This window comes from Apium graveolens, chromosome 3 (genome assembly GCF_009905375.1).
Source record: "Apium graveolens cultivar Ventura chromosome 3, ASM990537v1, whole genome shotgun sequence".
NCBI classification, from domain to species: domain Eukaryota; kingdom Viridiplantae; phylum Streptophyta; class Magnoliopsida; order Apiales; family Apiaceae; genus Apium; species Apium graveolens.
This window is the reverse complement of record NC_133649.1, coordinates 118214540-118228875: the sequence shown is the minus strand read 5'-3', so window position 1 is coordinate 118228875 and position 14336 is coordinate 118214540. Positions and strand designations below refer to the sequence as shown.

At 35.4% G+C, this 14336-nt stretch overlaps 2 protein-coding genes across 2 annotated transcripts; both read right to left on the bottom strand.

The window, feature by feature from the left end:
- Positions 1 to 2861: 2861 nt before the first annotated feature.
- On the bottom strand, positions 2862 to 6163 carry LOC141710865 (receptor-like cytosolic serine/threonine-protein kinase RBK1). The gene is made up of 8 exons (XM_074513375.1): positions 5931 to 6163; positions 5227 to 5709; positions 4292 to 4549; positions 4040 to 4197; positions 3844 to 3923; positions 3620 to 3755; positions 3335 to 3484; positions 2862 to 3215 (listed from the first exon to the last, which is right to left on the bottom strand). Exons 1-8 carry the CDS (start codon positions 5944 to 5946, stop codon positions 3054 to 3056), a joined length of 1443 nt encoding a protein of 480 aa, XP_074369476.1. The 5' UTR covers positions 5947 to 6163; the 3' UTR covers positions 2862 to 3053.
- Positions 6164 to 6972: 809 nt separating this feature from the next.
- On the bottom strand, positions 6973 to 10294 carry LOC141712706 (1-deoxy-D-xylulose-5-phosphate synthase 2, chloroplastic-like). Its single transcript, XM_074515749.1, has 10 exons — positions 10137 to 10294; positions 9847 to 10008; positions 9602 to 9766; positions 9315 to 9465; positions 8933 to 9204; positions 8583 to 8856; positions 8181 to 8488; positions 7805 to 8086; positions 7395 to 7679; positions 6973 to 7305 (listed from the first exon to the last, which is right to left on the bottom strand). Exons 1-10 carry the CDS (start codon positions 10224 to 10226, stop codon positions 7159 to 7161), a joined length of 2136 nt encoding a protein of 711 aa, XP_074371850.1. The 5' UTR covers positions 10227 to 10294; the 3' UTR covers positions 6973 to 7158.
- Between the last annotated feature and the right edge of the window lie 4042 nt (positions 10295 to 14336).

Below are 14336 nucleotides of genomic sequence, written 5' to 3'. Positions count from 1 at the left end.
GGTAGTAAGTCTACATATATAACTATGGTGTTTATTTTGGTACCATATAGAAATCTGATGAAGTGAAAAAAGCTGAAGCAGAAGGGATCCAATTGAAGGTGGGAAAGACTAAAGTAAGGTGTGGAAAATGTGAAAAAGAAGTCCATAATGCCAGAAATTGTAAAGTCAAGGTATAAAGGCTTGTATCTATATTTATTTAGTGGGTCTAGTATGTATGCTATTTTGTGGGCCAAGTATGTATGCTATTTTGTGGGCCTAGTATGTATATTGATTGCATTAATTTGTGTTGGTTGAATGTGTATTATATATCCAGAAATCAGTACTAAATGAGGCCCAAGATGGCCAGTCCCAGGAGCACCAATCTGAGCAGGCCTATGTCAACCAAAATGTAGAGGGCCAGGATCAAGATAGTGGACAAGCCTAAGAGCAACAAAGTGGACAAGCCCAAGAACAACAAAGTGGACAAGCCCAGAGACAGCAACAAGACCAAGGCCAGGATCAGTTTGGGCAGGAGGAACAATTTGGACATGGTCAAGAGCCAGAATTTGTCAGGACCAACAACAATCAAATGTAAGAGTAAATCCAAACAAATTGCAAAAAGGGGGTAAATCTGGTCAAGCTCAGCAGAAAGAGGTAATCACCCTTAAAGGTTTGGAGGCTGCAAGAAGGGCCAAAAAGGGCACTAGTTAAGTTGGTGGTACAACTTCTAAACAAGGTTCTAAAAAGGCTCAGAAGTCACAAGTTGGTGCTAATAAGGCACCATGGAAGATTTGAAACCATTGCCATTTCTGTATTTCAGTGTAGAAATTGATTTTGTTAGGCAGCAAAACGGGTTAACTTTCTTAAGCTATACTTTGGCAACTTAATCATGTTAATCAATGGTAGTGTCAACCATTTTTTGGTACATTATGAGTGTTGTAATGACATTGACAATTTGTATGACTTGATTTATGCAATGATTTGTCATTTGTGTCTAATTGGCTTTTTAATTTTATGAGTTATTTTATGACTTCATTTTCTATTAACAAGTCAACATTCAAGATCAAGGAATTGAGCATTATCTTAAAATTAACCACCAAATTATAGAGTACATTACAAACATCAATCAGAATTCATCTACATATCATGTTCAAGGTCCACATGACCATTTCTTTTACACCAAAACACAAACAATAAAAGAGCTAGAACTAAACTAATAAGCTTCCACTTTCTTGTTTCCTTCTTCCACATTGCTACTTCTTCTTCCATCAACTTCAACCTTTTCTTGTTCGAGCACTCTTGTTCTTCATTGTCACGAATCCTCCTCAACAGCCCATTAATCACACCCAAACTACGATTGACAAATGGAGCATCTACCCACATGAAGAAACCACAACCATTGTAACCATCTACACACCCCAAAAATCTCCTACCCGCATTGATTTGGGTCCTAGCAGTCCTTTCCACAACCCATTTGTCACAATAGCACTTCATAGCCATCAATTACAATCAAGATAGATGAGATTTAAGGTTTAAAATCCTTGAGATAGGAACTGAATATCCCTTTTACCCTTCCTCCCGTTATAATTTAACAGCAGAACTAACGGAAAGAGTCCGGAGCCATTACGCTGGTTGTTTAAAAAAAAATTAGCCATCAAATTGGGGCAAATAAAAATTTAGCCCCTCCCGTGCAAAAAAAATTAATTTTTAGATATGAACAGTGCAATTAAGTCTTTATTTTTAAATAAAGAACTCTCTTTTTACAATTTATACAACAAATAGTATATTGTATTTTTCATATTTTACTTGCAGCATTTTTGCTCTAGCCAAACACCGTTAGCATTGGTTCACTTGGTCCATTACTTGGGCAGCTTCAAAGATTTTCAAAATTTATAGTTTAATAGCCAAGTCAACTAGACATGTAGCAGCAACTTCTTTTCTGCGGACTGCATTCGGCTATATATTTGATATATTTCTTTGCCTTCAAAAAACTTTACATTCACGAACATCCCGCCTTTCTGGTTAATGCATATCAAAATATTGCATAAGAGCTCAATTATTTGATGAACTTTGTTGACCAAAATACTAATATATTTCTAGGTAGTGAATATTCGGAAAAAATGTCTCCATTTAAAATTTTATTCGATTTAGTCCTACCGACCACAATTTTCTGGCACCGCTAACATTTTGTGGTGATTTGTTTACCTTCACTTGCTCAGACTTGCTTGGATCAAACAACAATTCATTACTCAGAAGAGTTGGGGGTAGCTTTCCAACTGAAAAATAGAAAATATGTAATCTTTAGAAATATGTAAGGGGTGTAGCTCATATGGTAGAGTGCTCGCTTCGCATGTGAGAGGCATGGAGTTTGATTTCCTGCATTTTGTAACTCTTTTGGCAACCAATTTGGTATCTCTAGAATTTTGAGGAGATAATCTGTGATTTCACATCTTATTGGCTTGGCCCTACTGCTTCGCGGCTTGGTATTGGATGCGCATGGTACAACATTTTCACTGCTTCTACTTTGGGATTTTTTGGCCCTCCTTCTAAATTGATTCAGGGGGGCGATTATCGTGTAAATCCAGTAGATTTTACGAGTCAAAACTGTTTGATTTGATTAATTTAAAACGTAGAAAGAAAATGACAAACGGAATTAAAGGCCTTAAAGTGCGGCTATAAGAAGGACGTGTTGAACACAACCAGTTCTCTATGGTACTCAAAATTGAAGTGAACAAGCTTGCCAGAGAAAACTGAAAATTATTTGCTGCAAAACCAGATTTCTGTCATTCATTTGCATAATTATACATGTAAACTAGCAAAACGACATACACATGATGTAGACTAGATTCATAGAGATACAATTCCATTGCAGCCCATTTTGTTTTCTGGCTGTGTGTAAGTGCCTCCCCTATCCTTCCTTTCTCCCCTATTCACAGAATCGGATTAATCTTATATAGTAAACAAGAAAAGGGGGCTGAAGAACAACTCTAAACAAGGAGACAGAATGAAAGAAACAGGATAAATGTCTTCATCCGCTCTCTAACAAGGAATTTACTTATTGGAGGCTTCAATAATTACTCCATGACAAGTTCTTTATGACGATCAAGATCCTTGAGGTAAGCCGTTGAATTATATCCTTCTGTGTTCATAGCATTTACAGTTACTGATTTCCCTCTTCTGGAATTTTGTTGTTCGATATCTTCTTCATCACTCTCACCTCTCAGTAGTTTAAGAACCTACACAACTCAATGTATCATAAAGATAAATAATTTTGAGAAAAAAAGATAGTAGGCTAGGCTGTAAGCCATTTCCTCAAGTAGATAGCGCCAGAGCAGATTAGTTTGAGCAAAATTACCGAGCTCATATTTGGACGCATATCAGGTAAATGATCAACACACATGGAGGCTGCTGATATTGCCCGTCTCATTTCAGTGCTGTCATATTTATCACCTAATCGAGGATCTGCTAGTTCTTTTACATTGTTGTTCTCCATAAATGGTTTTGCCTAAACAACAAGATAAGAAGAATTTACTTCTGCTACTAGTGCATAAATCCCCGAGTTAGCTCAAATTTGATTTTGGAAACTCGGACTGAAGCTATACCTAAAAGAAAGAACATTAAAGGAATTAATAAAACATACCCACTTCACAAGGCTTTGTCGTCTAGAGTCAACTGCACGACGCCCTGTTATGAGCTCTAGTAATATAACTCCAAATGCAAACACATCAGTCTGTTCATGAACGATTCCATGCATGAAATATTCAGGGGCCATATATCTGAAGCCAAAACAAGACATAAACATATGCTCCACATTATCTAGGTAAAGCTTCAAGAAAAATTACCCTAAAAAGGATATTCTAATACCCGAAAGTACCCTCGATTGGTGACACTGCATGATGAAGCCATTTCTCTGGAAGCCATTTTGCTAGCCCGAAATCCGATATCTACGCATCATTACGATTCTTAGAAAAATTATGTAGATTTACCAGAAGAACAAGAACACAAACATCAAATCAGTTCCTTGTGTAGCACTTAATAATTAGTCACAACAGAGAGCAACCTCAGGTTCATAATCTTCCGATAACAGTATATTTGAGGCGGTGATGTCCCTATGTATTATCCGCCTCTGACAGTCACAATGCAGATACTTCAAACCATCAGCTATCCCAAGTGCCACCTTAAACCTTATGTTCCAATCCAAGCTCTTTGCTGAATCTCCTGGATTACAAATTGTATTTTCATTACTTGAGGCCATATGTGTTAAATTATTTTAGGTGTTTCCTATAGTAAATAGTGGATCAAACGAACAAACCATGTAGTAAAGACGCAAGGCTGCCATTAGGAGCAAATTGGAGAACAAGGAATAAACCATTATCAGTCCCAAACCCGATTAACTTAGCAGCATTTGGGTGGTTGATATGAGCAATTATCCCCAGCTCGCTAAGAAACTCTTTAACCCTGTCTTCATCTTTCTTCTCCTTCTTTGTTATCCTCTTCACTGCGACAATTTGACCATCTGCTAAGCAGCCTTTATACACTTCTGCATGACCGCCTTTCCCAATTAAATTAGCTGTACCACGTTAATGAGGGAAAAAGATCAGTTGCTGTTGATCAACTTGTAAGAGAGGAAGACTGCATTAGACCATCACATTAAACATATCAAGAACTTAATACTAAAATTCCCACAAAAAATCATCGGTTTGGATGTCGTTTCTTGTGTTGTCGAAGCCTCGGAGGTAGACATGACATTAAAGGATGTTCCGAAGGCTTGTTGTTGGCAGGTCAGTAGAATCAGTTAATTAGTATGTTTTGTCAAGAGTTTAGCCCTACTAGTTTATTTAATTTAGACTAAAAAAATACGTTTCCTTATACTTTGTGAGTGTTGGGTGTTTGATATCACATTCCAATCAATAAATTGATGAAACTAACAGGGCATGTCATTGAGCATCATTATCTGTATATTTGTGAAACCTAATTGATGGGTAACAATTTCGTTGATGAAAAAAGGGAATCGGGATCTTTTCCCGATCCTTCTGATGCGTTATTGTGCACTAGGTACGACCCTTGTTAATGCAAAAAATGAAGTAAAATATGTTATGAAAAATGCTTCATATTTGTGCACTATGAACTTTTGGTGCAAAAGGATTAATTGAATAGTATCGAAACAATAATCAAAAGAGATACTCATTTTGTGATGTGAAAGTGGTTAACAAATAGAACAGATGATTAAAATAATTTGATTCATACCAGGGCTAAATTTCTTAGTGGCAGCCTCAAGCTCCTGGAGAGTGAAATTCCTCCAAGATGGCTTTGGCACCATCCAATCGGCAGAATCCTCAGATGCTTGGCTTTTGCCAAGCCTCCATCTAATACTGTTCCTCGATTGTTCACAATAATTTATGAATGAAACTGAAGATATTCTTTTCACAGACTTCTTCTTTATATTATCAAACATGCTCTTCAGCTGCACCACACCATGAATATTGATAGGAATATTGTTGTTATTGTTACCACTAGAGGGGGATGGCAATGGTGATGTTAAAGCAGTTACAAATGCATCTTCATTCTCTGGCAATTTATCGTCCAAACTGTTTTCAGATTCCGAACCTGACATAGGAGTCTTTAGTACTTTTGGAGAGGGATCTTCAACATCACTGTCATTTGTCATCATTTCTCCTTGTTTTTCATCGTTTTCCGCCAGTGCCTTCTCTGGTTTGTTATGGTTCTGTACTGTAATGTTGAAAGAAACAAGACATTATTGTAGGTTAAAAGTTATAGTTTCCAAAATAAGGAGGATCCGTTTGAGTTCCTTTCCCCATTCCATGGCCAAAGATTCATGTGTTCGAGCCCTCATTCCTCATTAGCATACTAATAAAATTTATTGCCTTGTCAAATATGTAAGGTACCAAAACAGAAAAAGTCTAAACAGGATAATGAATATTTTTATATACCTTCCTCAGGGTCCATTGCTGTCTTCTGTAGGTCTGATTGAAGAAAATAATGATGAGTTTGCTAAAAAGATGATGATCTAAATAAAATGTGGAAGGTCGAAAAACAGGCCCTGTTCTTTCTCTCCCCAGCCCCTAGACATGAACCTGTGAGATGGGGGATGGAAAGAAGAGGGAAGCAAAGGAGGGAGGTGAAGCTGGAAATGGATATACGTTTTGGTGGTAGTTAATTTTTTTAAAATGATCTAGAGCAAAATGTAATTCTTAACCTTTTGTGGTGATCAAAATATGCGCTATTTATATACACTCATTGCATACATCACGTAGGAGTTATACCTTTTCTTTTTCCATTTATTCGCATGTATAATAAGATAGCCGCATTATACATTTTTTTTTTCCTTTGAAAGGTTTATATGGTAATTAAAATTATATAATTTTTTCAAAATTATCAGAGGTCATGTCTGTTAGTTTTGCAGGATTTTAACACATGCTTCTGAGTAAAACTCGAATTCTATATATTTTGTTATGAAAAAGAAGTAAGAGCGTATCGTGATATTGATATGTAATCGTGTAACATTACTATTTGCAATGCATGGCCTAATGCAAGATTAGTAGATTACTAATACTACGATTACTGATACTGCCTAGCATTCTGTTTTTGACTTGTTTAATTTCACATTACATATTAGGCACCTCCTAGTTGTGCTGTGCATGTATGGATGAAACCAAACCAAAGACGTGTAATATATTTTAGTGTTCTGGCGACTGCAGGGTCCTGGGAGCGTAAGATGCACGCATATCCTATCTCCATCTACTCTTAGAAAAATAGAAGTTTCTGTAAAGACATCTGAGTTTTACAATAACAGTGATGTAAACAATATTATAGTGGCACAATCCTATCTCTACTTGTAGCAACTGCAACTGTTATTGTGCCAATCATAGTAATTATGTTTTTTTCCCCAGGCTCTCATTGGTTTTACATTAAAGTATCAGATGCTAAATTTGTGTCTTTCTATAATGCTTAAGATGTATCTTTCAAACGAGATTAAATATAATTATGTTACATTACAGAAGGAAGATAAAATTGTGCTTGACGCCAACTAAATCTTGCTAAATTATTTCAGTGAGAGAGTGACGTAAATATTTATGTCTCAGGTGGCATCTTCATGAACTAGCTTTCCTGGATACACAGCTGAGACAAGGTAGATCATACATAGTTTATGGTGTAAACTTATTGAAATACGAAAGCCTCTTTGGGCTTTCCCAGCAGTGATAAGACAGTTCCGCAGATATGCCTGGAAGATAGGCCAGCTTCATCCATTTGATCTTTAGGTGATCCATGGTCTATATATCTATCGGGAAGGACCATTGATCTCAACTGCAAGTAATACTTATGTGCATCAGTAAATGAACAAGTTAACTAATATCTAAAGAGACACAAAAGACTTGAACTAAAAACTACGTTACCTTAAGGGGTCCATCCAGAATACCATTCAGGCTAAGAAAATGGGATACATGAGAACCGAAACCCCCAATGGAACCTTCTTCTGCAGTAATTAATATTTCATGCTCTCGGGCCAAACTCCTAATTAGTTCACCATCCAATGGCTTGCAGAACCTTGCATCAGCCACTGTTATAGAAATGTTTTGCTCTTTGAGCAACTTTGCAGCTTCCAGACAATTTTGAACAATAGAGCCATATCCCAGAATTGCAATTCTAGTGCCTTCCATCAGTATTCTTCCTTTTCCAATCTGCAAATGCATTATATTGATATTCAGGATAAATATATATATGTTAAGAACAATGTAATAATTGAATAACAAGCTGATTTGCTAGCCTTTCCGTTACAATATGTTAGAATACTGCTAATTCTGACCTCAACTGGTATTCCTTTGCCATTGTGAGGAAGAACTGATCCAATTCCGTTGCCCCTAGGAAACCTGAAGCAGCTTGGTCTATCATCAATGGCTGCTGCTGTAGCAACCATGTGTATCAGCTCTGATTCATCAGATGGAGCCATTACAACCATATTAGGCAAACAAGCCATGTATGCAATGTCAAATGCTCCGCAATGTGTAGGTCCGTCTGCTCCGACTAAACCTGCTCGGTCCATTGCGAAGCGAACAGGCAACTTTTGAAGATCCACATCATGTACCACCTTTCATATTTTTGTAATATATTAGCTTGAAAATCTTTTGAAGAAGTTTTGATGGTTTATTATATTTTGTCAATCAACAATGATATATTTTTACCTGATCATAGCCTCGTTGCAAAAATGATGAATAGATTGCACAGAATGGCTTGAGACCCTCTGTAGCTAAACCTGCTGCAAATGTGACAGCATGCTGCTCTGCAATACCCACATCGAAACAACGTTCTGGAAACCTTTTCTGAAAATAGTTCAACCCAGTTCCACCGCCCATTGCTGCGTGGATTGCGACAATCTTATCATCTACTTCAGCTTCTTTTATCAGTGCTTCGGCAAAGTACTGAGTATACGAAAGTGTAGAGGATTTAGGCTTAGATTGCTTCCCTGTTGCTGGGTCAAACTGCACGACCCCTACATCGAGAAAATTAGGAGTTAAATATGAAAACTTCAATTCAATTGTGTGATGCTAAATTATAAAATTAGAAATGGTTTATGTGTGTTTTACCATGCATCTTATCAGCTGCACCCTCAGCAGGAGGATAACCTTTACCCTTCTCTGTTACAATATGAATTAGAACTGGCCCTGGTGCAGGCATTGATTTTACCTTTTCAAAAATAGTGACTAGATCATCGAGATTGTGGCCATCAACAGGTCCAATGTAATATAATCCAAGTTCCTCAAAGAGAGTAGATCCAGGAGCGCTAAGCATACCCCTGGCATACTCATCTACTTTTGCTGCAACTTCATGAGCTTGCGGTCCAATTTGCTTTGTTATTCCCTACAGGTATAAATATTTGGTAAGAAGTCTGTTAATACTTGGGAATATTATGTGCAAGAAAATATCCGAGGCTTACTTTTGCAGCTTCACGAAGTTTACGGAATTTGGTGCTTGCTTGGAGCTTGCTCAACGCGCTACTGAGGGCTCCAACAGGAGTCGCAGGACCATCAAGAGTGGCTGTGGGTAAGGAAACTTGCTTGTTGTCATTCAGTACAACAATCAGGTTAGAATCAAGGAAGCCTGCATTGTTCATGGCCTCATAGGCTTGTCCTGCTGTCATGGCTCCATCTCCTATTACTGCAATAACATTGTTGTTCTTCCCAAGAAGATCTCGGCCTACTGACATACCTGTTAATGTTTCCATATCAAAAAATTCACTTTCTGTTTCCTATCCTTAGCTCCTACATCAAGCTATTTACTTAGTTTGTGTCAAAAGGAACAAAATCAGAAATATGTACCTAGACCAGCCGAAATGCTTGTAGAACTATGCCCTGCACCAAAAGAATCGTAAACACTTTCATCCCTTTTGGGGAATCCTGCTAGTCCTGAACTCTTTCTAATGGTATGCATTTTAGACCTCCTCCCTGTCAAAATTTTATGCGGGTATGCCTGCAATTTAATTAAAAGTTGGTGTGATGCAGATGAAATTTACCTAGAGTCCTAGACAAACCAAGTCTCTGCAGATATTTAACAACTGGATTTGTCAAAGAAAATAAAAAGATTCTTAGAAAATAGAATTTCTTACCTGATGACCAACATCCCATATGATTCTATCTTCAGGAGTGTCAAATACATGGTGGAGAGCAACGGTTAAGTCCACCACTCCCAAGCTTGCACTTAGATGTCCGCCTATCTTTGACACAGTGTGTACGATATCTGATCTTAGCTCTGCTGCTAATTGTTCAAGGTCCTAGTAGACAGCAGAATTTTTAGTATGAAGTTATAGAGAACTATAAATACACAAAATTACTTTAATTCTTAATCACGTACCTTGGTAGAAAGATTCTTCATATGGATCGGATAATTTATGGTATCCAGTAAAGGAGTTGGCGCCTTTTCTCCTGAGTAATCAATCTTCCATCCATCACTCTCTTTCCTTATCATCTTCCGTTCTTCACCATTTGGATTAGTAGCAACAGCATTTAAGCAGAACTGCATTACATAACGAACTTGGACATCAGAAATAATTATTGTAGACCTTTTACTTAGAAAAACAGTGGTATTTAGGATCTGAGTCTATAAAAATTTACAGGAGCAAGGATCAGGTTGTATAGGCCAACCTTTTTTTGCGCTCCATGGTTAAGCCTCGAAGAAGGGAGACCTTGAGGAAAGGAATGGTGCAGTCTGATGGCAGTCCCCGGAATGGCCATGACTGATCAGATTCCTACTGAGACCAGAGAAGAAATCTGTGAACCTGTGAAATTTCGGAGAGACCACAGATGACAATTTATATATGTGACAAATGAGATGTTTAGCAGGCATTGTTGGATTTCTCATTGATAATATTATTATTATTTACATTATTTATTTATTCAAGCTCCGTTTGATTAATTTAGACTTTCTGTTTGTTTACTATAATTGCAGGATCAGTTCTGTAATGACATGAGCCCATTGTGTTACATATGGATTATATATCTGATAGTACAACAACAAAGAATAGTGGTATGGCTTCTGGATCAACAAGATGCCACGTGTATGGTCTTTGATTGAATAGGTACTTGATCTGCCTACTGGTTGTTTAACCAGATCAATGTTTTGTTCCATATATAGCTGTGAGCTTTGTTTTCAGAATATTAAACATTGTCTGTTTCTAGTTCTATTTGTATTGTTTTGATCAGAAAGGATCTATATCTATATAGTACAGTTGGTTCAACGTATCCAAATATCTTACTCGAAATGAAAAAATCACTGCAACTAGAAAAACTTTGTATGGCAGCAATTTCAAGTCTCGAGTTGTGGTTGTAAATAACCCCGTTCAGTATTTACTTAATCGAAGTTGGTTAGATCGTGTCCAATATTGTAACCCCCAAACATGATGCTGTGTGATCTTTATCCTTGCATCTATATACGGTGACAAACATGCAAATAGTTAATTGATGTGCATAATAATATGCCAAACGAAGAGGAGTTTGATTCTTTCAGCTGCATTTGATAGACAAGATCTTTAATGGTTTGGGACTTTGTTTATCAATAAATAATCTCTAGAAATATTCAAAGCCCACCAACAGATGCGTCACCACGCTTATTTAAACCTGTCAACATTAGTTTAAATGTGTTGAAGGAACGGGACAATGAGAAGAAGACGTTAAATGATTTTGATGCTCCCTCCTAAAATTTCTACGAGGAGAATCTTGTGACATGTCTGCAGGAAAACAAAGGGAAACATGAACCGGAGATGGGAAAGTCCAATCAATTATTTAAGATTTAATTACTGTACGTCAATATATTTATTTTTATTTACGAATTATTGATTATCGGTTTATAGTTTTGTATTTTAAAATTGCATCTAACGAAAGACCTATATTTTGCTATAATTCTTTTTCAATAATTTATTCATAGTATAATACTTTAATTATTAATATTAATCAAAATTCAAAATTTGATAATTTTAATTTTGAAAAATTAAGATAAGCTCATTTGAGGGATATTGAGCTAGTGTGTGTCAAATATTCTATATGTATTTAAAAGCTTATACATGTATTAGCTGCATGGTTTATAATTATTTTACACAATTATTATTTATAAAATATTAAAATTAAGCGGGTCTGGAAAGAAAAAAAAATCTTCTGTTCAGCTTTCCAAGAACAGAGTGTTTTAAAAAAAAATAACTCTAGAGCAAATGGTGATTTATATTTTAAATGTTAAGGTAAGTTTGTGCATCAGATTTGCGGCACCAAGACAAAGACATGTTTTATGACTGCACAATTTCATTAAATTGGTTCAAAATCGATTTTACAAACATTTTTTGCCCCCAAGGTAGTTCAAAATTAATTTTTACATTATACTTATTTTTTAAATACATTTATAAGCACTACTTTTTAAATGTAAAAGAATTATAATGTAAAAACATGTGTCAAAACATGTTTAACATAAAAACATGTGTGTCTCGCATGTGCGCATGTGCATATATTAAACACTAAATTTTATAAATTTGAAGTGTTTTTATCGGTGGAATTTGTTAACTTTAGAGATATAATACCAACGAAAATTATTAGTATAATCAACACATAATTTATAATACATGTCCGAACTTATATAGAAAAACTATATAAGCTAAATACCAAAAATACCCTGATATATAATATATATATATAGATAGATATATTCTAACATACCCTTCAAACTCACGATGCTACAACAATGAGCATTGAGAGTTTGTCAAACAAGAAACGAAATTGAGAAATAGAGTGAGTGTAATATCCGGGATATATCGTGTAATTATTTTTGCTATTATATAATTATTATGTGTGTTCAGTATCTATTCTATGAGCTAATTGTTAAGTGTTATCTGTACTTGAATATTCAAAAATAATATTATTTGAGTATTTTAATTTTTATATGTCCAAAATAAAATATAGATAATTGTCATATCTTCCTAATTATTTTTATGTTGGTTTATGGATTTATAAGAATCATATGAAATTTCTAAAATCTTTTCCGGGTAATTAAAATCTATTTTATAAAAACGGGAACCAACCGACGTCAACCGTTGTTACGTTTTTGGAACCCGAAACTCTTTCGAGAACTCTTTCCTAACCTAATTGTAATATTCTGAGCATATTCCATGTTTCGACTTTTTCGATCCGGCTTACGGTTTGTCCTGCGCGGGTCCCGGCGCAACATTTTCGATACAATATTCGTTTCGGTAAATCAATAAAACCCGTATTTTCGATAAACGGGAGCTTTTTATTAAACTATCCCAATTATCACTTCGTAATACGTGTAACCAGGCGCTGAGACCAAGACCGCAGTACAAATTGTACTGATTTGGATAATTATCCCGAAAACTGATACCGTTTGGATCAGTTTTTACAAATAAACGTACCGTTTTATATCGGGAATGATCCAACGGGATACTAATTTTCCGTAATTATAAATAGCCTTTTACCGTATTTTATTTCGTATCAAAATCATTTGCAGACAGATAATTATATAATTTTCAGAGAAAAGCCCTAATTACATAAACTGTTCTAAGAATCAAACAGCAAAACGAAGGCGTTACCGATCTCTGTTTTCAAAGCTTGAGTAACCAAAACGAAGGATTTGAGGTGTTCTATCAGATTCTGAGCTTTGTTTCACTACATAAATCAAGGTTATTTTTCTAAAAATTTATTTATTTTCGAATTTATTTTATTAAAAATATGAATTTTTGTTCGGATGATTGTTTGTATGATTTGATGATTGCATGTTGTAGAGCTTGTTTTCCTGATGATTTTCATATGTCATACGTCTGATTTAGAGTTCAATAACATGCTCAAAAGTGGGTTTAATTTTCGAATTTTAAAATTAGGGTTTATAACCCGTATGAATGTTCTTAATTGAAATTTGGGGGTTTCTTATTCTGTGATAGATTGATGTTGTGTTATAGTGGGTTGTGTTCTCTGTGAAATTTGCAATCTAGTCGTATAAGTTTCATGAACCAACGAGGTCTGTAGAGAAGGGAGTTGTGTTTTGGTTTTCCGATGTTCGCCGGAAACTGGAAAACTTCACGGCCAAATTCCGGCCAACTCAGGGATTGTTAGGTTGTTTTGATTGCATGATTGTATTCCTGGTAATTTGTAGATGTGATCTGGAGCTTGTGGTAAGGTGAGGAGCTCGGAATCGTGCTCTCCGGCGAACCCGACTGTTTTCCGGCGACGGGGTGTAAAATTGCAGTTTGGTCCCTGGACTTTTGGGGACGATACAATTAGGTCCCTGAAGTTTCCAGACTTTGCAAATTTAGGATTCCTGTTTATAAAATGTTTAAAAATCATATTTCCTATTTATTTTTATTATAAAAATTCGTTTTTAATTTTTGAAAATTCTAAAAATTATTATTTTAATTCTGAAAATTATTTTTAATTCACAAATAAATCTAAATTAATTAGTTAATTAATTTCAATTAATTTATAATTGATTAATTGGTCAATTAATTCGAAAATTAATTGAATAATTGATTTAATTAATTATTAATTGATTTTAATTAGTTATTTAATTAGATTTAATTATTTAAAAATGATTTAAAAATTCTGAAAAATAGTTTCGAGCTTTAAAATATTATTCTAAATTATTTCCAAGGCTCGATAATTATTCTAAAATTATTTCGGAGCCAGAATGGGCCAACCGAACCCTGTTTATTAACCCGAAATTGATCCAACGACCCGTTTTAATTCCGAAAAATGTTTTAAAAATCATTTTAAATACCAGAAAGCCTATTTATGACCCGAGACTTCTTTATAAATAATATATCATTGATTACGTGATGTATTATGTGCTACATG